The sequence below is a fragment of the Cydia pomonella genome, chromosome 3 (genome assembly GCF_033807575.1).
Source record: "Cydia pomonella isolate Wapato2018A chromosome 3, ilCydPomo1, whole genome shotgun sequence".
NCBI lineage: Eukaryota > Metazoa > Arthropoda > Insecta > Lepidoptera > Tortricidae > Cydia > Cydia pomonella.
Window position 1 is genome coordinate 12,307,288 of NC_084705.1, and position 21,646 is coordinate 12,328,933.

At 37.1% G+C, this 21,646-nt stretch overlaps 3 protein-coding genes across 13 annotated transcripts in view; 2 read left to right on the forward strand and 1 right to left on the reverse strand.

The window, feature by feature from the left end:
• Positions 1–16,360, reverse strand: part of LOC133516091 (uncharacterized) — a 32,283-nt gene extending 15,923 nt beyond the window's left edge. The window contains exons 1-14 of one of the 3 annotated variants that reach the window (XM_061848805.1): positions 12,169–16,360; positions 8,702–9,761; positions 7,662–7,902; positions 7,239–7,356; positions 5,051–5,305; positions 4,236–4,819; positions 3,147–3,301; positions 2,882–3,067; positions 2,086–2,209; positions 1,758–1,911; positions 1,452–1,675; positions 1,128–1,335; positions 660–856; positions 39–203 (exon numbers count right to left, since the gene is read on the reverse strand). In XM_061848805.1, the coding sequence (XP_061704789.1) occupies positions 39–203; positions 660–856; positions 1,128–1,335; positions 1,452–1,675; positions 1,758–1,911; positions 2,086–2,209; positions 2,882–3,067; positions 3,147–3,301; positions 4,236–4,819; positions 5,051–5,305; positions 7,239–7,356; positions 7,662–7,902; positions 8,702–9,761; positions 12,169–12,181 (3,684 nt within the window). In that variant the 5' untranslated portion in view covers positions 12,182–16,360. The remainder of the gene's footprint in view (positions 1–38; positions 204–659; positions 857–1,127; positions 1,336–1,451; positions 1,676–1,757; positions 1,912–2,085; positions 2,210–2,881; positions 3,068–3,146; positions 3,302–4,235; positions 4,820–5,050; positions 5,306–7,238; positions 7,357–7,661; positions 7,903–8,701; positions 9,762–12,168) is intronic. The other 2 variants (XM_061848803.1, XM_061848806.1) reach the window with 2 other exon arrangements.
• Positions 1–21,646, forward strand: part of LOC133516093 (non-structural maintenance of chromosomes element 1 homolog) — a 62,974-nt gene that overhangs the window by 25,917 nt on the left and 15,411 nt on the right. The gene's annotated exons all lie outside the window — the stretch shown is intronic.
• LOC133516092 (protein held out wings) overlaps positions 19,487–21,646 on the forward strand; it is a 72,316-nt gene continuing 70,156 nt past the window's right edge. For 3 of the 9 annotated variants that reach the window (XM_061848807.1, XM_061848810.1, XM_061848812.1), the window contains exon 1: positions 19,487–19,801. In XM_061848807.1, coding sequence (XP_061704791.1) covers positions 19,675–19,801 — 127 coding nt within the window. In that variant the 5' untranslated portion in view covers positions 19,487–19,674. The remainder of the gene's footprint in view (positions 19,802–21,646) is intronic. The other 6 variants (XM_061848811.1, XM_061848813.1, XR_009799174.1 and 3 more) reach the window with 4 other exon arrangements.

Sequence of the window (21,646 nt, forward strand, 5' to 3'; positions counted from 1 at the left end):
CTTAATTAAACATGTATGTAAATGAAATATAAAGTAACCTTTAAATAGTTTTTAGCAGTCAAATACGGATGGATAATCAGTTGGTTTTTGGAGCCGTAGTAAGCGACATGGAACATCAAGTATAGATCTATGTAGCAAAAAATTTCCAACACTAATATTGGAAAGTTAAACATTCTGAACATTGGAGCCATTGAAACCGTGATCTGAAAAATTAAATCGAAATCGATAAAATATCTCTTGTATTTTGGAAAATATATTATGTACTTATGTAGAATACTTATTTATTCTTTAAAATAACACCGTTCAATAGGAATTACTCTTACTAGGATGACATTTTATTGTAAAAATAAGATCTAAGTACTAGCAATATCAAACTGTAAATGTTTTCCCAGAACCTGTGTATAACATATAACACACATAAGTGGCATCAATGTGCCTGCTCTTCTTGAGCCGATCGGAATTATCAGGGGTGATAGCAAGGTGAGGTGTTCTTAGCTCCTTGGACGGACGGACTTATGTATGTAAAAGCGGGCGGAGCGGTGGAAAGCGCCGAAATTTTGAACCGTAACAAATGTAAGAGCATCCTTGATACAATGCCTCAAGGGTCTAAATATTTTAGATTTAAGCTACAGTAATACTTCTTTAAATAATTAACTTACAGGTATCATTAAACATAATAAAAATGCTGCTGCCACACGTAGCAAGGCCCAAGTTTTGAGGAAAATACCGTCAGGTTTGATAACTATAGGAATTAATAAATATGGAGCAATATATTCCAGAGTATTAAATTGTTTGTATGACTTCAAGTAACTCTGTTTCTTATTCGTATACTGTTTGTAAACATTTATAAAAGACTCTGAAAATATCAAAACGTATATATACCTACTCGAGTGAATAAATATAACAGGGTAAATAGTTTCCATTAGATTGATTAAAAGGAGTTAGTTATGTTCTATGAAACAAAAGGGTTTTTGGTGGTTGGAGAATTGACACAATGTTATGTTAATATTGCCACTGACTGCCAAATCTGGCGATGATGACGCTTGTAGATGAATGAATCATTTTCTATTTCTAATTATTAAATCAGGCATATGATGTTCTAATATAGTACAAAAAAACACACACACCGTCAAAAAACTTCTGAAACATGCTGGTAATCTTGATTTTTTTATCTGTATTATGCATATGATGTTTTAAATAGTCATCAGTAGATTGAGATGCAGCTAGTTCTTCTATATACTGCAGTTCATTAGGTGTCAGCAGGTCGTCATGTTCTCTCATAGCGGGAAAAAGGCTTAGGGCTGAAGTATACGCTGAATGTCCAATGCTTATTAACTGTAACATCATTAATTGCATGATCGTAATTATGTTTAAACCTTTACTTAACTTTTGGTGATATTGTGTGATATAACGCGATTTTAAAAGATTAGGCTGTAAAATAATGAACATACCTTACAATGTGTCAGAGTTACCACCGAGCTCACAGCAGGCACACCGTAGAGCAAAACTAAGAGGCCTAGATGATTACCAGGTCCTATAACCCGTTCTTTCTTTGTTTCTCTGAGTTCTTTGGAAGTTAATAGGCAGTACCCACTTTCTATAACGTAAAGCTCCCTTGAAACAGTACCACCGTAGTAAACTATCTCCCCAGGAGGAAGAATTATATCTCTTGCCGCTGAAAAGTGAACAGCAATAAAGTAGGTGGTCGATCACAAACTGTTCTAGCCTTCTAGCGACTGTATTGGACAAGAACTTACATTCAGTCAAAGTATGAATAAATTCCTTATTCTTCACTTGAAAGAATTTTATGGACGTAAGTGTTTTAAATCGCGCTTGATGCAGCACTTTCTTCCGTAGCTCCGTAGGGACTACGGTCTTTTCTAGCCAATTGTCGCTCGTTAGTTCCACTCCCTAAGTTAAAATGAGGACTGATTACGAACTAATACATAGTTAATCGGACATTTATAACCCTGAACTTTTTCTTAGTTTTGGCCCAAATGCTGACTGAATACTTAACACAAGTGTATGAAATTTTGAATTTAAACACGTTGTACCTAACTCTAAAATACATGTAAGAAAAAATACCAAGTTGTAGTGCCATTGCAGTTCATAGAATGCCATTATTCTTTCTTTGATAGATCGATGCATTTTGTTTTCTTCCATAAATTTGTCGATTGTTAGTATTACTTCTAAAAATGCAGTTTTTGTCCTGTCAAAAAAGGTTCATGGTAAGGTGCAAAAAAAACCAAATTGATAACGACTTTGTAATTCTAATAAGTAAATGAATAGGTTGCTGGGAAAATAGGTACGAAGAAAATCTCCTCAAGTGAAGTAAATGTGACCTATTTGTTGTATACAAACCATTTTGTATTTGTACATTGAAGTGCGTCTATCTCCACTGACTGCAGCTCCACCGTCCGAATAGATCAACATCTATTTCCATCTCTATTACTTCTAAGGATTTGAACGATTGAGATACCGGTGGCCGATCGTAAGTTCAGGCACATTGTGAAATTCCTAGGCATCGCGATCCGTGAAAAGCTTTGTCTCGTACCCTGAGGCGACCGAGGCTCTTATTTCTGGATTGTTTGCCCTTGGGGCATCTGAAGCAATCTAACGAATCCATCCTACCTATCTATTCGTTTAACGTGACTAGCGTCAAAACATTACTCAGGAACATTAGGATCTACCTGATCTTTCGATCGGCCGCCGACAGAGATAGGCACTCTTTATTTCTTCATTCTTCAAATCTTTCCTTGTACCTACATATTGTCCCAATAACGTAATCTCCTGCTATCTTTAAATTTACCAGCGATGTAGCTCTCAAGACACCAAGGGTAACGTACAGCCGAGATATTTATGCTCTTATATGTTTATTTACCTGGACGAATGTGTAACGACGGCTGAAAATTCCGCAACACAGTATCCGATTAGTAATACACCATAAAGACTGAAAAATGCTACGAAGCTCATGTCGTACATGTCTCCGGGAGCTAAGTCTCCGTAGCCAACCGCAAGTATCATGGTGGTCGCAAAATAAATAGATGTTACTAACGGAAACTCTTTTCTAAAATATATGAAAACCAATGGTAATTAAGCCAGTCCAAAGTTTAAAATATGAAATATAATTTAATCACAGGTCGCACCTGCTTATAGTAACTTCTGGTACCAAATTTTCCCAATTTAATATTATGCTGTACCATGAACCTTCTGAACATCTTGGCACAAAACATGACTCCATATATAAAATAACACCACACCAGTAGCATAGCAAACAAATATACACACAATATTTCACAACCTGCAATTAGCCAACATTATTCAGTTATTGTACATTACTATAGCGACCGGGAAACTAAGGGTTGCAGGCGTTGCAGGCCATGTAAATTATAGATAGTAGCGGATAGTGATACGCGGCCGGCAACCCCGTGTCTCGCCGAGATTTGTATAGTGCTTTTCTGAAACTTGCAATTATATAAAAATATATAATAATCGTAGTCAATTTATTTTATTCGTAGGTTTATACGGCTATAGTCCGTTTATTTAGGATTAGAAAGAAGTTAAGCGATTTGGACGTGTCTTTTTATTAAAAAACACTTGAAAAATAAGTCACAGCAAAATTCGATTATTTACATTATTGTGCTTTCATAAGTATTATAAACAAATTTATAAAAACCGTTTTTCAATAATTTTCATTAAAAAGACAGGTCAAGATTGTTAACCTTATTTCAAATGCTAAAAAAACAAACTATGAAAACAAATTACGAATCTATTTATGTTTGATGGTTGAATGCCAAGACGTTGTGTTACAATTTGACGTTTAAAAACAAAAGAAGGTGGCTTTACAGGCCTGGGTGTGTAAGGCTGTATGATTTTTTTTACTACTCGTATCTCTCATCGCACCGGATACGTAGTATTTCCAGACGTAATTTGAAGAAGAGATGTGAACATTTCCTTGCAAGTTTGAGAATAGTACATTGTGCAACGAGGGGGGTAAGTAAAATTTTGCAAGAGAAGTCTTTAGATGCACAACAGCCGCAGGCTGGAGTGCATTAAAGACTCTAGTTTTTTCTAATCCAGTACTCCCGCGGGAACAATACATGCCTTTGTCCATCAGTATACCTGGATGAAATAAGATCTTTTTCGAGCAAATATGATGAAAAAATATAGGTATGTCCAGATGGACTGGACGGATTTCTCATTTGTCAACCTAAAAACGCATTAATATTACTTACTTTAATAACAATAGTATTTAGTAACAACTTTTTCTCCAAATTTTCAAAAAAACTTGAAATTCTCCAAACAAGGCATAACTTTATTCCTTTACTCATATAATACAAATGGTTTCTGTGGTCGCTTCGATGCATTGTATATGTGTGTATCCAAAGAATATATTCCAATGGGATGTTTGCTAGCAAATCTAGATAAAAACCCAGCGTATTTAATCGGTATGAGACTATACCACGAATCTTCCTTATATATTTCTTTTTAGTCTTAACTGCAGTAGCGCATGTTATGACGATGTTAAATAGCAGAGATATGCTTATCACAATTTCGAAGTAATACAGGATTCCTCCAGGGAAAGTTCTCATAAATCCGATGTAATATGGATATACGATACAGATGTATGATACCAAAGAAAGTATATAGAGCTCCCAAAATCTAACGAGATGACAATCAGCTTCCAGTATCCACGGAAATTTACCGCTCATACAGGTAAACATTGTGGTCTTCTTCTTTACATGCTCAGATAAAATGTAAAGATCCAAACAATTGAGGTCTAAGTTTTCGTCAACGTTGTCGGTTTTAACCATTCTACCTGGAAAAATATATACGACGACTAGGTTCACAACTATCTAATCTTGGATATAAAAAAAAAAGTTCTAGGCAATAATAGCGTAAAACTGACAAAAATACTTGATCTATCAGTTCTATGACCCCCTTAAAGCTTTGCACCTAGCTACCAAGCACCCTGCATTAGTGTGATAACCGCTTCCTGCAGAACTGAATACATAATAACAACTTTTGGCATGCTATTGGCAGGTATTACCTTGGATAGATCTCAATTTGTCCTTCAAACATTTGATGCTGCTTTTCTTGATATTTTTAGAAATGTAAATATTGAGTGTCAATTTTTTTTCATTGTTTCTTGTTTGCTTCCTGCGCTGGCAACGCTTAATTCTGTCTTCAATTTGTAATCGAATTTTGTCTTCTAAATCCGGGTAAGTAATCATCAGTTTTATGAAGTCTTTTTTGTGAAGAACTTGACATTCAACATAAGTAGCGGCTTTGACTGTACATTTAGCTGCAAATCAATATGTAGGTAATTAATAATGAATAGTGGGAGCAGGGGAGTGCACTTCATAAAGACATAAAAACTTTTTACAAAAAAAAAGTAAACCGACTTCAAAAAGGATAAAATAAAGTCTTATAATTGTTTTAGTATATGTGTTACCAACTGATATGTTTGAAGTCGGTGCCCAAACCCCTCAAACTCCAACCTCAGACCCCCGTCTACCTTCACCACCACCGTCTACCTCATATACCTTTCCAACACTGCCTACATCAAAAATCATAATACACCCATTACATTTATTTATATTAGCATATACAACTTAAATAATAAAAAAGTTATTCCAAAAAAACTTATATAAATCACTATTATTACAACAAAAAAATACATCCAATTATAACAGGTAAGTTCCACATATCGCCCGTGGTCTTCATAATCAGTAAGTAGACTTACCACGAGTTTGACACTGACATATTTGCTATAGCGTAAGTTATTTTCTATGCATCTCGCTCGCACTGGCTTCTTATTAGTGCGAGCGAGATGTATAGAAAGTAAGTTACGAACACATCAGTTAATATGTAGGGTCAAACTCGTGGTAAGCCTACATTTGCACTACATCAAATTGGTAGTTTACGAGAGGAAATGCTTCAGTTGCTTAAGAACTCAGTCAAATCACCATACATGTGCCTTTAAAAATTGAGGAGCTCCCTCAATTCCTCGTGGAACCCACGATCATAAGATCGGAACCAAAAATATTATGGGACCACCTTGGAAGTAACTCCTTTCAAATAAAAAAATAATTACTTACTGAAATCGGAGCACGGGTGTCGGAGTAATCGGTGAACATATTAACATTAAAAAAAAACATCATTATCATCAAAAAATCATCATGATCAGATCCACTTCATCAACTTGATGGTTTTTGAGAGAAAATGCTCGGTTTGCTTAAGAAAACACCGAAATCACCATACACGTGCCTTTAAAAATTGAGGGGTTCCGTCAATACCTCGTGGATTCCGTCATCAGATCAGAACCAAAAATATTAAGGGACGACCTTGGAAGTAACTCCTTTCAAACAAAAAATGAATTACTCAAATCGGAGTACGGGTGTCGGAGTAATCGGTGAACATATTACATAAAAAAACATCATCATTATCATCAAAAAATCATCATCAGCAGATCCACTTCATCAAGTTGATGGTTTTTGAGAGAAAATGCTCGGTTTGCTTAAGAAAACACCCAAATCACATTAAAAGTGCCTTTAAAAAATGCGGAGTTCCCTCAATTCCTCATGGATCCCATCATCAGAACAGAACCCAATTAAAATGGGACCAACTTGGAGGTAACTCCATTCAAACAAAAAAAGAATCACTCAAATCGGACCACACAGGTGTCGGAGTAATCGGTGAACGTATATAAAAAAAAATAGCCACAACCGAATACAGAACCTCCTCCTTCTATGAAATTGAAGTCGGTTAAAAAAGACACGGTCTAAGTAACACACGCACACGTAAGTACGCCGTGATAATGACTCGTCGAAAAGTATTATTTTAAATTTTTAAACTTATGAATCTAACTTCATATCGCGAGGTCTATAACTCACAGAACCACTAGTTTGTTTTTGTCTACCCAGCCTCAAAACTCTGTGCACGCCACTGAGTGGGAGGCATACTTTATTAAAAGTATATGCATATGCAATTTATTTTTATACTCTTATAATTATTAAAAGCTGAATCTGATATTTTAGAATATTTGTACTTAAGTATTTTAATGTTTTTAAGTATACCTTCGAGATAACGCACATTATACCTTAGAATGTATGATTAGCCAGTAAGTATTTATAATAAATAGCAAACGTCATTTTTTATCCTTAAATACACATTTATATTTATTTTATTTTTGGGTGTAACATGACTATCACATTTATTATGATGTCATTATATACCTGGTATGTTGTAAACCAATGATACTTCGCCCAAGCATGTGCCTTTCGTAAAGGATATCATTGGACTTTCATCATCTTCGTCAGACAAAAGTTCTAAAACTCCATTGGTGATGCAAATCTAGAAAAAAAAATGACACTAGAGAAGTTAATTAGCTATAAGTAGTGCCGTACTTATTTGTATTGGTATGTAGGTAGTACTTTTATTTGTAATCCCAACCTAGTTTTTATGTTTTTAGAAATGGGATAGCAGCAATGAGAAACTGCAGGAAGTTAAATACGTGAGAGGTGACGGGGCTGACGGGAAAAGATGACCAGTGACCACACACATTTCTTCAAATCATTTTGCTTTTATTTTTAGTGACGCATTTGGATAGTCCAGAACAAGTAACTTCTAAGTTGAAATGAAGTGAAATACCTACTTACCATAAGCGTCTTTGTTTGATTTTGGTTGTATACTATATCCCCGGGCAAATAAAATTGGTGAGACATAGCCAAAGATAATCTTCTAAGAAATGGCTCTGGTAACTTTCTAAATATTAAGGAACTGTACAATGGCACTGCGTTCAAGTCATAGCAGATTTCCATTCGCAAAGGGTAGGGTAATAGGTTCATGAGTTTTGGTTTGAAAACACCTGATTTTTGGTACCACAAGTCTTCGTAATATCTATAATGAATAATTTGATATGACATGAGTGACTGAGCTCGATTAATTACATGTATTCGCTAACGTGTTCGTAACTTATTTTCTATGCATCTCGCTGGTATTGGCATATTAGTGCGTTCGAGATGTATAGACTTTCTGCCTCGCACAGCTAAACTGTGGAATGATTTGTCGCCTGCGGTATTTTTGGACCGATAAGACCTTCAAACCTTCAAGAAAAGAGCGTACTCCCATTTTAAATGCCGGCAACGACTTACAAACCCTCTGGTGTTGCAGGTGTCCATGGGCGGCGGTAATCGTTGACCATCAGGTGATCCGTCTGCTCGTTTGTCTCCTCTATCATTAAAAAAATTAAGAAATAAAGATATGTAGATGAAAGTAAGTTACGCAGATGTTAGCAAATATGTCAGTGTCAACCTCGTTAAACGCAACTTCAAAAATAACCAACTTAAAAAAATCACAGAAGTTACAGGTGACGTTTCGAAACGTCACCTTCTGTAACTTCTTTCTTCTTGCATTGAAAGTATTGTTTGTTGGTCAAATGGAAAACTAAGTACAGTCAGCGTCAAAAGTATCTACTTCTCTTATATCTAACTTAAAAAAAATTGAAGTTCCTGTATGCATAACAATTTGACTATGACAGATATGTGCTTAAGAACGCAAAGTGAAGATATACCTATAATCTCTGTTTAGAAAATAATTTGCAGGATAGCAAATCTTTTGGAGCGTTGTTTCATCCGCTATTATTGAAGCTGGCTGTACTACAATACATAATTAATTTAAATATTCTCGTTAACCTTACCTTATTATTCGTCTTGTGGTATCATCATTCATACGTATCAATTTTAAGTGATTTTGGATCTTCTTTAGTTGCCGAACGTATTTAGAACGTCTTGTAGTAATTGTCAGAAATTGAGAAGTAAGGGAACCCACAAAAACAATTGTAGTTAATAAAAAGCCTATCACAATAGCCACAATTGCAGTTATTCTCTCGGCCGTCGTTATGGGATACAGGTCGCCCAGTGAATTTGTAGTCAACATCATGATAGACCAGTACGCACAGACACAGTACCAATCAGTCACAGACGCAGTTGGTAAATGTATGGCTCCAGCAGACCACGAAGAACGAAGGTTCTTTAATTCGAACCCTCTATAAGCAAATTGGAACCATATGCAAGTTAATGTATGAACGCCCAGTAAAAAGAGGATTAGATATTGAAATAAAAATGTTGTCCATTGATTGCGTCCAGCTTGTGAAGACTTGTTATAAAAGTACATTATAACTCTATAGACACGTATGCCAGCTACCAAAGGCGCAACAAAACTTAAATCGAACTCAACAACGTGTAAGTCAAAAAAATAGAATATTCCGTAAGGCATAGCAAGTATGACATCTAAAATTACTCGAAAAGTTTCAGGCTCAACTAGGTTCAGTGTTCGTCTCCATCTCTTTATGAATTTCAAACAAAAAATAATGACGACATCAAATGTAAATATTAAATTTAAACAAATTATAAGCGCTATGATGCCGATGGTTCTATCCTTTGTCACACAGAAGGTGTAGAGCCAGGTTTCTAAGATGTAAGTGGTGATCACTACGGAAAGCATCACAAAATTCCAGATGTTATTGGTGTATATCAACATGACATATCTTAAGTTGCAGTTGGTAAATTCTGTTCGATTCTCTTGCAGTATTGCGTAGACCTTCGGCTTTTCCGCCGTACCGTCTTCAATGGTTTCATTTTGAACATCGTATGTATCTCCATCTGGTTCTTTGAAAAGTTCATTTCGGTCTTTTCGTTTTCTGTATTTGTATATATCCAGACTATTGCTATTTGAGCCACTGTCATTATAGCTCTCGTCTGAAATAAGCATATTTGAAAAATGTTCATTACTTATAGTTTTACTATTTTTGACGCGGCCAATAATGATCTCTATGATAGTTCATTTTTGTATGGAGTAACTGTCAATGTCAAATGTTTTGGACTTTATTTGGTACTTTACCCATTTATCCAAAAGCGAATTCGAGGAACTGTCATACGCAGCGGCTTACGTGAGCGATTACTCGCGAATGCGACGCGACGCGGCGCGGCGGCCCAACGGCATTCGGAGATCGCCCGCGTAGGACACTTCCATAGGTATCAAAGGATTGAATTCAACCTCGCCGCGCCGCTTCGCGTTCGCGAGTTATTCGCTCACGTAAGACACTGCCATACGGTCATCATTGGTTGCGTCAAGTATACCTAGTTGGTTACTAAGTTCTGTTACTCGATTTGCAACCTCTTTATTTTCGTTAAAACAAATGCTACCGAAAAAATAAAAAATGACAATGTGGTGGATTTGTGAGCTATAGTTATATACCACACATAACGCTTATCTCGTCGTATCTATAATGAATTGGGGCCTAAAAGAGAATCGTATCGCAGTAATTGCGTTGCACAAATGTGGACATGATTTTGAAGTTGCTTGAAAACCTAAAAATCAACAAACAATTTGTTTATCGCACAATTAATAGATACAATAGTACTCAGAGCTTCGATGACCGCAAGAGGTCTGAAAGACCACACACCGTGCGGACCCCAGCTCTAATAAAGGCAGTGAAGGCGAGAATTGCAAGAAAGGTCCGGATGCAAAAGTTGTTGGCAATACAGATGTCTGTGAAGAGAAGCTCCCTAAAAAAAGTTATCAATAAAGACCTTGGACTACACGCTTACCGCAGACAAAAAGGTCATTTGCTTAATGGACGATTAAAGACTATGAGGCTAGAGAGAAGTCGCGTGCTGGCACAAAATGGCCACCGAAAAATACTATTTACAGATGAAAAAAATTTACAATTGAAGAATGTTGTAACCGCCAGAATGACAGAGTGTATGCAAAAAACAGTCAAGAGGCGATTGCGGCTGTTCCGAGAGTGCAACAAGGCCGTCATCCCTCTTATGGGATGATTTGGCAGGGTGTGTCATACTCAGGGCTAACACAGGTTCATTTCTGTGAAAAAGGTGTGAAAACTGGGGCCAAAGTTTACCAGGAAACCGTTCTGGAATCAATAATGAAGCCCTTAAACCCACCCTATTTCAAAACCAGCCATGGGTCTTTCAACAGGACTCAGCTCCTGCACATAAGGCAAAAACAACTCGAGCCTGGTTTCGAAGGAACAAAATTGACTTTATTGCCCACGAAGACTGGCCGTCCTCCAGCCCGGACCTTAACCCCCTGGATTATGCCACATGGCAGGTTATTGAGGAGAAAGCCTGTGCTAAACCCCACACAAATCTTGACTCTGTGACGGAATTAGACATGACAATCCTGCGTGCCGCTATAGATGACTGGCCACGTCGTTTGAGGGCCTGTGTCAAGGCCAGAGGAGGCCATTTTGAATGATATTGTCCTAAGTAATTCCTGATTTTGTGTACTTCATTTTATTATATAGTTTATTCAACTTTCGTTCGTATATTTTATGTAGATAAAGATTATTGCAGTAACAGAATTTAGTAACCAACTAGGTATATACCTAATTAAATTACCTTCTTGGACGGAACATACTATCAAAGATGATTAATGGTTTTATTTGGAAATTTTATCGAATGCAAGTTAAAGACCGCTGTGTTAAAATTTTGGTACCTCTTACCTAATTTTTTTTTATCTTTATTTAACGAGCTTAGTCGAAAAGACGATGCCGCTTAATAGTACACATCGAGAAGTGTTCTTACACTAAAACATTTAAAAGCTAAACAGATCATTAGGTATGTTCGTCTTCGGATGCCCACCATCACCATACTGAACAAAGCTCTCGCTTCCCTTGATTGAGGGAAAGCTAAAATCCTGTTACAGCCGTCCAACTCCTTAATATTAATGCCTTGGAGCAAAAGATCATTCCTTCTGTCCTCGTTCCGAACACACTCCATCATGATATGATAGACATCTTCTAATTTACCACACTCTGAACATTCCGGTGACTGGACTTTTCTCATTAAAAATGCAAATTTATTGAACCTACCTAATTAATATCGAAAACTGGCATCTGCTCATGCAGCAGCTTATAAGTAATTTAATCCTATGGACCTGTATTTCCTGAATGTAACCAGTGCAACCGAAAGTGTGTACCTATTTTTTATTTCTTTTCCAATGACACTGTAGATGCATATATTATGTTTTTGTTAGGCTAACATAAGCGTTACATACTAACAAAACGGGGGGGTAACAGGAATTAAATGTTTAGGTACAAAGTTAATTAAAAAAGGTACATTTAAATAAATTAGACTTACTTACCTTTTTCATTCATGTTTTGATTAAAAGGGTCCTTGCAATAATAATAAATTAATCAATACACGTATGTTAACCGATACTCGAATGCCATAGTGTATACAATTCTAATTTTATTAAATCTAGTGGGTCTGATGTGGTTTTAATCTAGTAGGTCTCTTTGTTAATTTAAGATTCTCTGGTTCTTGTGTCATCTGCTCATGATATCAAGAAATGACGCGGAGTTTGGTTCAAAGCGATCGTATTGGTGCGCAGGGTGACGCAATGTTTTCATCGCAGTATGAACCGTAGGCCGAAAGGCGGACATGTAGATCCAAGACGCAAGATGTGCGCACGGCACACCAACCTACATACATGAACCTAAAAATCTGCGGACTTGACGTTTACTATGATATTAAATTTCATATGCCTGTAGCATCGGGGAAACTGTTTTCATTTTCAATTATTGAGCAAGCTCAATTAGAAACACATGCTTCAAACTTGTCATGATTTACTGCTGGAGCAATTTAACTATTGATCAAAAAATATAAAAACATACTGAAATCTACAGTCTGCGTTTTTAAAACTTAGATCTTACAAGGGTACCGTCAACTTGGGTAACTGGGACAGGAGGGTCAGATTAGACAAAAGAAATATTCCGAAAGTATATGAACGTGGCTTACAGCAATGTAGGTACTTTTATAGTACCGTACCTCAAAAGGAAAAAACGGAACTGTTTAAAGGATCACTTTGCTGTCCGTCCGTCTGTGCGTCTGTCTGTCTGTCTGTTTGTCAAGACCCTTTATCTCGGGAACGCGTGGAGGTATCTAGTTGAAATTAAAACCATAAATATACTTAGGTCTACAGTCCCTTGAAGTTGTAAAAAAAGTTAATGTTAAAAGAGCAAGCCGCAAACGTATATTTCGACATTCTCAAGGGAATCAAAATGTATAGGGTACTCTTTGACCTGGTACTATGAAATTTGGCAAGTCATATTGTATTACACTAAAAGTACCTACAGGAAAAAAAACAGAAAACTAAAAATAATTATATAAAATAATTAATATTGTACTGTCTTGACAAATATCTGAACAAAACCTCTGTTATCGAGACATTAAAATAAAATGCATATTGAGATATTTTAAGCACCCCTCGACTAGCGGGTGACTCTGTTACAGATGAATAGATAGTGACCGCCACAGTAGCTAAATATATCGGATCATAATATTATTCCTGTGATATTAAGGTTGTTTTGATAGGGTTACCCTCATGTGGCAGAACAATATTGGTCAGAAACACACTTGGCATAACATGTTTCGCAGAAACACTTTCGGTCGAATGGTAATTTTGCATAAAGGTATAGTTGGCATTATTAATACCACGCATACGACACATTTTGCAGCACATTGTTTCGTAGAACATTACTTTGGCCGACTTTGGTTTAGCATCATTTTAGGTACCATAATAATCCTATAGCATACTATTACAATTGCATAATTATTTTCTGCTAAGTAGGCATAATAGGATTGTTAGGTATCTTGCGTCCCCAACACACCCGACTCGCTATCAAAAAGGAAATAGAGTCCCAGAGTCACCGTTAGGTACGACGACGAGCGTAGCGAGGAGGAGTGTTAGGTATATTGCGTCCCCAACACACCCGACTCGCTATCAAAAAAGAAATACAGCCCCAGAGTCACCATTAGGTACGACGACGAGCGAAGCGAGGAGGAGTGTTAGGTATCTTGCGCCCTCAACACACCCGACTCGCTATCAAAAAATAAATACAGTCCCAGAGTCGCCGTTAGGTACGACGACGAGCGAAGCGAGGAGGAGTGTTAGGTATCTTTTCCCAACACACCCGACTCGCTATCAAAAAGAAATAGGAAGAATTATAAATAAAACAAGAATAATAATAATGGATTTATGATAAATAAAGAATAACAATTGTAATCTTTTTATTTTAATTTCAAATTAGCACCTAGCGCCTTCAATAAACCAATTTAGGCGGCATGACAACTTTATGCCGCCTAAATATTATGCAAAAAAAGTATCTGCGAAAGTACTATTCGTTTAGAAGACGGTTATGCTCATAAACATTATGGCAATATAAGATTCGATATTATAAATATCTGCGAATTGATTTATGCCAAAGCATACTCTGCGTAAGGTGTTTCTGCCAAACGTTAATTCTGCCAAGTATCATTATGCGAAACAAATATATGTCAAAAAAGTTTCTACAAGACAACAGTGAACCGTTTTGATATACTTGACTAATTTGGTCTTCACTATCTACCTCTGTACAGGTATAATGCTAACTGTATTAAGTAGGTAACAATCTAAAACCGCAACCGTTTTCTTGTTTTATATAAAGTTACGTAGTTCTTCGTAGATCCGAGTCCCAAAGCGCGCCTAGATAATTAAACCCCAAGCAAGCTACCATAGGCGGCGCGGCCGCATAATCGAGAGGCTTTTATGGCGTCCTAGCGCGCGTATCGGTGAAAAATGTTGTCATAAAACGATTTTAAATACCTTTTGCATCTAGCAGTACATTCAATTCATTTAAGTAGCTAGTCTCCTTGTTAGTTACTATACCTACTGCAGAAGGCTATTTGTGAAGACACCGGCCATTTTCGTTCTAGGAGAAAAATAGCAGTGAAACTAACTTTTAACGTGTTCTTCTGTAGGTAGGTACTTAGGGCCAAGAAGATTGTAATTAAACCTTTTCGAAAGAATGTAAAAAGGTAGTTAGTACATTGCGCCCTCCCCAAGTCAAGTCAGACTATGGGTCGGTTGCACCAAACAGTCTGTCACCGCTCGCAAAGTTTTAGTGTAGGTATGGTAGGTTTCATATGTCTGCTGAGTGACGTTCATCAGCTCTATAAGTGTGGTCGGCCCTAGATAGTGAGCATCAGGGGGCTCGCCACGGAACCCACACATTTCGACTAACTCCCCTTGCGAAGGCCGCTAGCTAAATGTAGAGTTGGAACACACACCACTATTATACCTATAAATAGGTCATTAAAATTATAACATTAGTGCGTTAAGTATTCCTATTTTGTATTCCATTCCATGCCACATATAGATTATAATATACAGTTATAAACAAATACAAAGCTCACGGCAACATAAGATGAATTACTGAATACAGTTATATTAAGGTATTTTATTACCTAATTAATTAATTAATGAAAATACCTACCAAACAAAATTAAAATGGACAATAATCAATGAACTTATTTAGAATAGCAAAATAATATACAGAATAAATCTAAATAATTAAAACGTTTAAATGACGCATAGATACACTAAGCTTATTAAGTTGTTAGATTCGACAAACGTTTATAAGTAACGCTGCTACTATTATTTTAGAGTATATAGAAGAATAAACAACGATATACTATATGAGATACTAACGATTATTGACCAAAATGTGGAACGTGGAACTGTTTAATCCGCTTAATTTGATAGAACTACCAGTTCATCGGATAGGGGTCAATTATCCATTTATCCTTTTAACTAAATTGATAAAACGTACCAACTGGGTGATTTTAATTGATCGAAGGCATTGCTCTATTTAAAGGAAGTTTGGCCACTGCGTTGTTAAGCTAATTCTTTATTGGGAATAAACGAAGTCTAACCGATATTTTGAAACTGTAAGATAAAGGTTCTTTATTTATAAGCTTAATTTTATTAAGAGATGAATTGTGTAGATCAAATAAGTACCTATATTAATTATGCTGAAGAAAATAATTTCCTACTCATTGTATTGTATTTTCCCCAAAAATCGATGATAAAAACAAATGCTGATAAATCAGAGTTTGGCTGTGTGATAGTGATGGCGAAGGCACCGATGACCGGCAACAACATTTCAAGAGTTTTTCTATTGTTTGGGTGCTCTAAATCGCATTGCTGTGGCTGCATCCGAAGACATAATCAGTGAGATAAACGTGTTAGCTTAGAGCTAAGCCTTCCTTTAACGCTGTACTTAGGTACGCTGCCCTGAGCTTATGACGTGATATTGTATTGAAATACAGCATATTATACAGTACCTATACGAGTATAAGTAGGAATATTTATATTATAGTAATACAAGACTACAAGGCCAATATTATTTTAAAAGAAAACTGTTGCCTGTGGACCTCGTAGCCACCACCACCAGCACCAGTAGCAGGGACCAGCGGCCCTAAATTTGAAAGGGCACAGTAATCAAGTTATTTCAATAAGTTTAGCGTAGTTTACTAACCAGTCCAATAAGCTATTTATTAAAATGAAATCTGTGACGTCACAAAGTGCCTATTTTCTTTTAATATGTTTTTATTGATTATAAAATAATTGAATGTGCCAAATGTTTCTGATCTCGTTCTTTGATATGATTCCATACACTAATAATAATAATATGGCTGGAAAACAATTAAATTTATCATTAGGAATAAACCCTATTAATTATTAGTTATTTTGAAGGGTAGGTGTCGTATATGTATATTATTTGTCAAATACTCGTACTTTGTGGTTACCTAGGTGAACCTATTCAGTTATTTAAATGTACTTACTTAGTGAGTAGGTACATTTAATAACAAATATTATTATTTTATTGCCATACTTGATTCATAATAAACAGAGAGACAATTAAGAAACAAATTTCTTGCATAGGTATATCATAATTGTTTGAATATGCACAGGAAGTTATAATAAACCAGGTGTTTAACTGCGCAATCAGAACCATAATGTTTTGCGTAACCTTATGGGACTAGGTATAATATTAAAAACAATTCGACGCTCGCCCACTACTTCCTTTTAAGAGAATGAGAAAAAATGTAGGCTCTATTCACTCTCTAATCGTGACAACTCTGGCAACCTCCAAATACGTGTGGAGCGTTGGCGTAACGTAGGTTGTTGATGTTGCACCTTTACCGGCTCGGGAGCAAAAACTGGCGAGTCGGCTTGAATTGCCGATTATCGGATAGTTGAGATTGCATGACGCGCTAGTCGATGCGGGGCAAAGCTTAACGAGGACTGATAAGAACCGAGTCGGTCTATCTCTGTTTCCTCTTAGGCAGTATATTTTCGCCTATGTAATTTCATAACTACTATACCTAGCTAGGTCTACCACTAATCTCAGGATGTTGGTAAAGAAGTAGCGCGGTGATTTTTCAGTACAGATTTGATGAGTTATGGGACAAAAATAGTGGAAGACCCCTTAATAAGTTAGACTTTCACTGATCTGCCTACTATCGGAATGAAACTTGCATTTTATGAAATAACATACGTTCCTGAACATATGCCTTACAAAATAAATTGGTTGCCTAAAAATATAGTCTAGGCTAATTTCTAAAAAAAAATTGTTTTTAATTTCACTGACTTGCCAACCGATTGAAATTGAACTTAGTTCCATTGGAAAATATACAACATCCACAATATGAATCAGTTAGGTTGCCTAATATGGCTGGACGACCTGTCTGGCCTAGTGGGGTAGTCAACCTGCCTATGAAGCCGATGGTCCTGGGTCCAAATCCTGGTAAGTCCGATGAACACGGATATTTGTTCCTGAGTCATAGGTGTTTTTTATGTATTTATTTTTTATACCTATCGTTGAATCCCATCACGCCTTTATAAGAGGTTCAAGTATCTTCGCTGCGTGACTATGCATACTATGCGTATATACCAACATTACTAACCAGAGAGAGGGCGAGATACTAGTCCGGATCCAGAACGCTCTACGCTGTGCGGCTGCCCTGCACAAAGTGTTAGTGTCCAAGTTAGTGACCAGGAACACCAAGCTCCGAATATACAAAACGGTGATAAGGCCAATCCTTATGTAGGTACATACGCGAAGCTTAGACACTAATAAAAAAGGAAGAGCGCGCGCTACTGGTAGCCCAGAGGAAAATCTACCGAAAAATCCTAGGAACCACACGTGGAGAGGATGGAACCTGGAGACTCCGCAGGAACCAGGAGATCGAAGATCTGTTGTCCGAGCCGAACATATCATTGGAGAAACGACAGCCGCCAGACTTCGATGGCTCGGGCACGTAGTCCGGATGGGTGAGGATAGTGCAATCTGGAGGGCGTACTCTGAAGTTCCAAGTAGCCGAAGAGCCAAAGTGCAAAAAGACCTTAGCGAACTCGGCGCCGTCGACTGGACAGAAACGGTTTCGGACAGAGAAGCATGGCGGTCGTTGGTGTCGGAGGCCAAGATACACTTTAGGTCGCTGCGCCACAGCAGTAAGTAAGTATACTTAACTTATCCTTGTCTACCCACAACGCAAGCCTTATTGAGCTTACTGTGGGACTTAGTAAATTTTTGTTATAATGTCCAATAATATTTATTTTATTTAATATCTTTTTTCTGGTCCCTAAGTATTATCTGGTTGCCATGTACAAACAGGTAAAATGATAGCGAAAATTGCACTTATCTGCCTACCCTGCCACATGAAAAGTATATCAAAATGATGGCAATTTTATTGCGAATACAGTAATATACCTACGCTTGCTGCATGGGAAAGATCTTTTTAATTTTTTAAATCGCTATGCAAAGTTGTATTTTATCCACATGTAAGCAAACCAATTTATTGCAAATTTTTAGTTTCTGGTAAAATTGACTTTTGAGCGATGATTTAATTAAGATTAGAATAGTAATGTTTCAGAGGTACCTAGTATTTTCATGGCGGTGGTGAGGTGAACAATTTTGTGATACACTTGACAGCAAAGTTTGTTTACGTCTCTTGCTTCGGAAGCCTCGCCATGCTCGAGGTTCAATCTTGAAGTCTTATTTGCTCGGATTTAAATACTAGAGTTTTGAGGCTTGGCACTGACTTCAGAAATATAGGTTGCTAATTAACGCATAAGTATAAAAGGGATAACATTTATTTACCAATTTTTAAGTCGGTTTTTCTTTTTTTTTGTCTTAGTAATTCGGTATTAAAATTGTATTTATCCAGGTCCAACCTTTCTCATTCGCAACTAATCTGGTTGTTTTGTGGTGACAAGAGATTCTACTAATAATAAAAAATGGCTAGGTAAGTTTAAACCAATCATTTCTGTATCAACCCAATGTCTTGTCTATTCACTATCTTAACCTAATTGCTTAATCGTAAACCTCAAAGAAACTTATGTATCTTTAATTTCTTATGAATTGAATTATAAATGTGTAGTTAAAAGTAGGTTGACTAGATGGCGACTCTTGATCGGTCTCCAGCGCTAAAGTAGAACAGTCTATAGGCATAAAATGCGAGAACGAGCGAGACCACTATATATCATTGCTACACCTACACTGTGAACGGCGCCGCACGCGCATAAAAAAATCGTTCGACAAGAGCGCATGCGCGGCACTATACTCGCCCACAACTTCACTTCGGTCAACTCCGTCATTTAGTGGTGTTCGAAACGTCGATGTGTGTGGAAGTGAAGTTTAACTTTTCTAACATACTTATCTCAATAAAATAACAATAACCTAGTAACAAAAGTACAATCTCTTATTTCAACGTGCTTGAATAAACATTTTACGTGACATTAGTTGTTCAAACAGTATCAAAGATGTGTGATAATAACAATCCATCGACGCAAAGTATAGCGGACTACTTAGCTCAGTTGCTCAAAGACAGGAAGCAACTGGCCGCGTTCCCGAATGTTTTCATGCACATGGAACGACTTCTGGATGAAGGTAGGTGGAGATGATAATCTACTGTCTAAAAGAGGTGATCTAGCGAAAGTGCCGACATTATTGTCGAATTTTGTCACCGAGGTCAACATAAATTGGATGCGTCGACAACTAGCCGACAAATGTAACATACAACGCACACGATATTAAGTTTATTTTTGTCTTCGCCCGCCGAGTTATGGTCCAGTGGTGTTTGTAATGCGATCCTTTAATACGAAAAGCGATATAAATCTGTGCATTTTATCCGTCGCGTCGGCGATTTGCGGTCAGTTAGATTCTCGCAGAGAAGAGACAGATGAATTGAATGTATCCAGGTAGTAAACGGGTTTAGCGAAACATTCTTCATTTGACAGGACAGCTGTTGTAAATAAATATCTGTTAATTATCGCAGTGCATACACCGATGTGGGAGATTACATGTTATATAATACTTATTGGGGGCAAGCAGAGCGAAGGATATTGGTCGCCCTGTAACCTGTTGTAGGGCCGCGCATTCCGCGGGACTGGCGGAATGTCGCCGCGCGTAGGTACCGTACGGTCGGTCGGTCGCCACGAGATGTGTACGGCCGGTCGCGGCGCCGGCGCACGCTGTAGCCTTGTTTTATTGCAACCAGCCCGCGGTAGTAGCCCTTATCTCGGCTACTTACGCGGCCTTACAGGCGTGTCACTGTTTAGATTTCAATTAAACGAGTTGTCATTTGTGTACCTAGATGTAAATTCCTTCTTCTTCTTCTTCTTCGTCGTTCCCTCATGCCTGAGGATCGTGACCAACAACTATGTCCCTCCATTAATTCGATGGTGATGGCCATTCGATTTAATGTAAATTCCTTAGGTTATTGTTTTGATTAATATTGGAGTGATTATTAATTTGTAATTTAAGAACAATTTGTAACTTATTTACTTACAGCCTGCTTTTTATGAGCATTTTTATTCACAAAGGGGACAGGTAAACATCCTATCTCTACTGTGCCGGTCCTATCCTCCTCGTCCTATATCCTATCTGTACAGCCATTGGAAACTGCTGGTCTTCAAGTAATTACTTCTATCTCAACAATTACAATATTTTCCTGCCTTCCATCCTATCGCACACCCAGTTTTCGGTAAAAGTGTACCAAACACCTAAAAAAAATTTCTGCTCTTTGTTTTGTTTTACCCAAGAATATATGACGGGATTTCGTATTTCCTACCTATACTCTGTATCTCTAGGTATTTAAGTAAAAGTAAACAAAATCTACCCTTAAATGGCTCCTTAAGCCAGTTGAGGGTAGATGAAAACATTACGTAATCAAATAATGTAGGTTAGAGTCAGGTCGTTCACTCAAAGATCCAGGCGGTTTTTGGTATTTGGTTGGTTAACCAATGGATGTTATAACTAACCGAAAATTTACAAATTGTTAGTTTACTTTTATTGAAATGCGTGTGACATTTAGAAAAAAATGGCTATATGTACAAGGCTTTATTAAACTTGGTTATTTTGTTTGTGGAAGTGGTAGCAGATATCTTCATACAATATGAAATTGATGCTAGCATAGGTAAAAATGAGCGTGTTCATATAACAGGTTATAGACTAAGAGTTAGCCCCGAAAAATGCTTAACGATTTCAAAATTAAACCGTCTAGTCTACTGTCTCTTTAGTATCCTTATTCTTAGATCCGGCCGCCTGGCAACTGTCCTTCGGTGGAGTGGTGAACTTACAGTTGGACAATGCATTGGCAAAGTACAAAAAAGTGCCGAAATTGTCTTGGCTTGTAAATAAAAAATAATTTCAATTTATACGTATGTAAGTTAGTACTTACATAGTAGGTATGTAGTCATACCTACTACATATTAGGCCCGCCGATTTATTTCT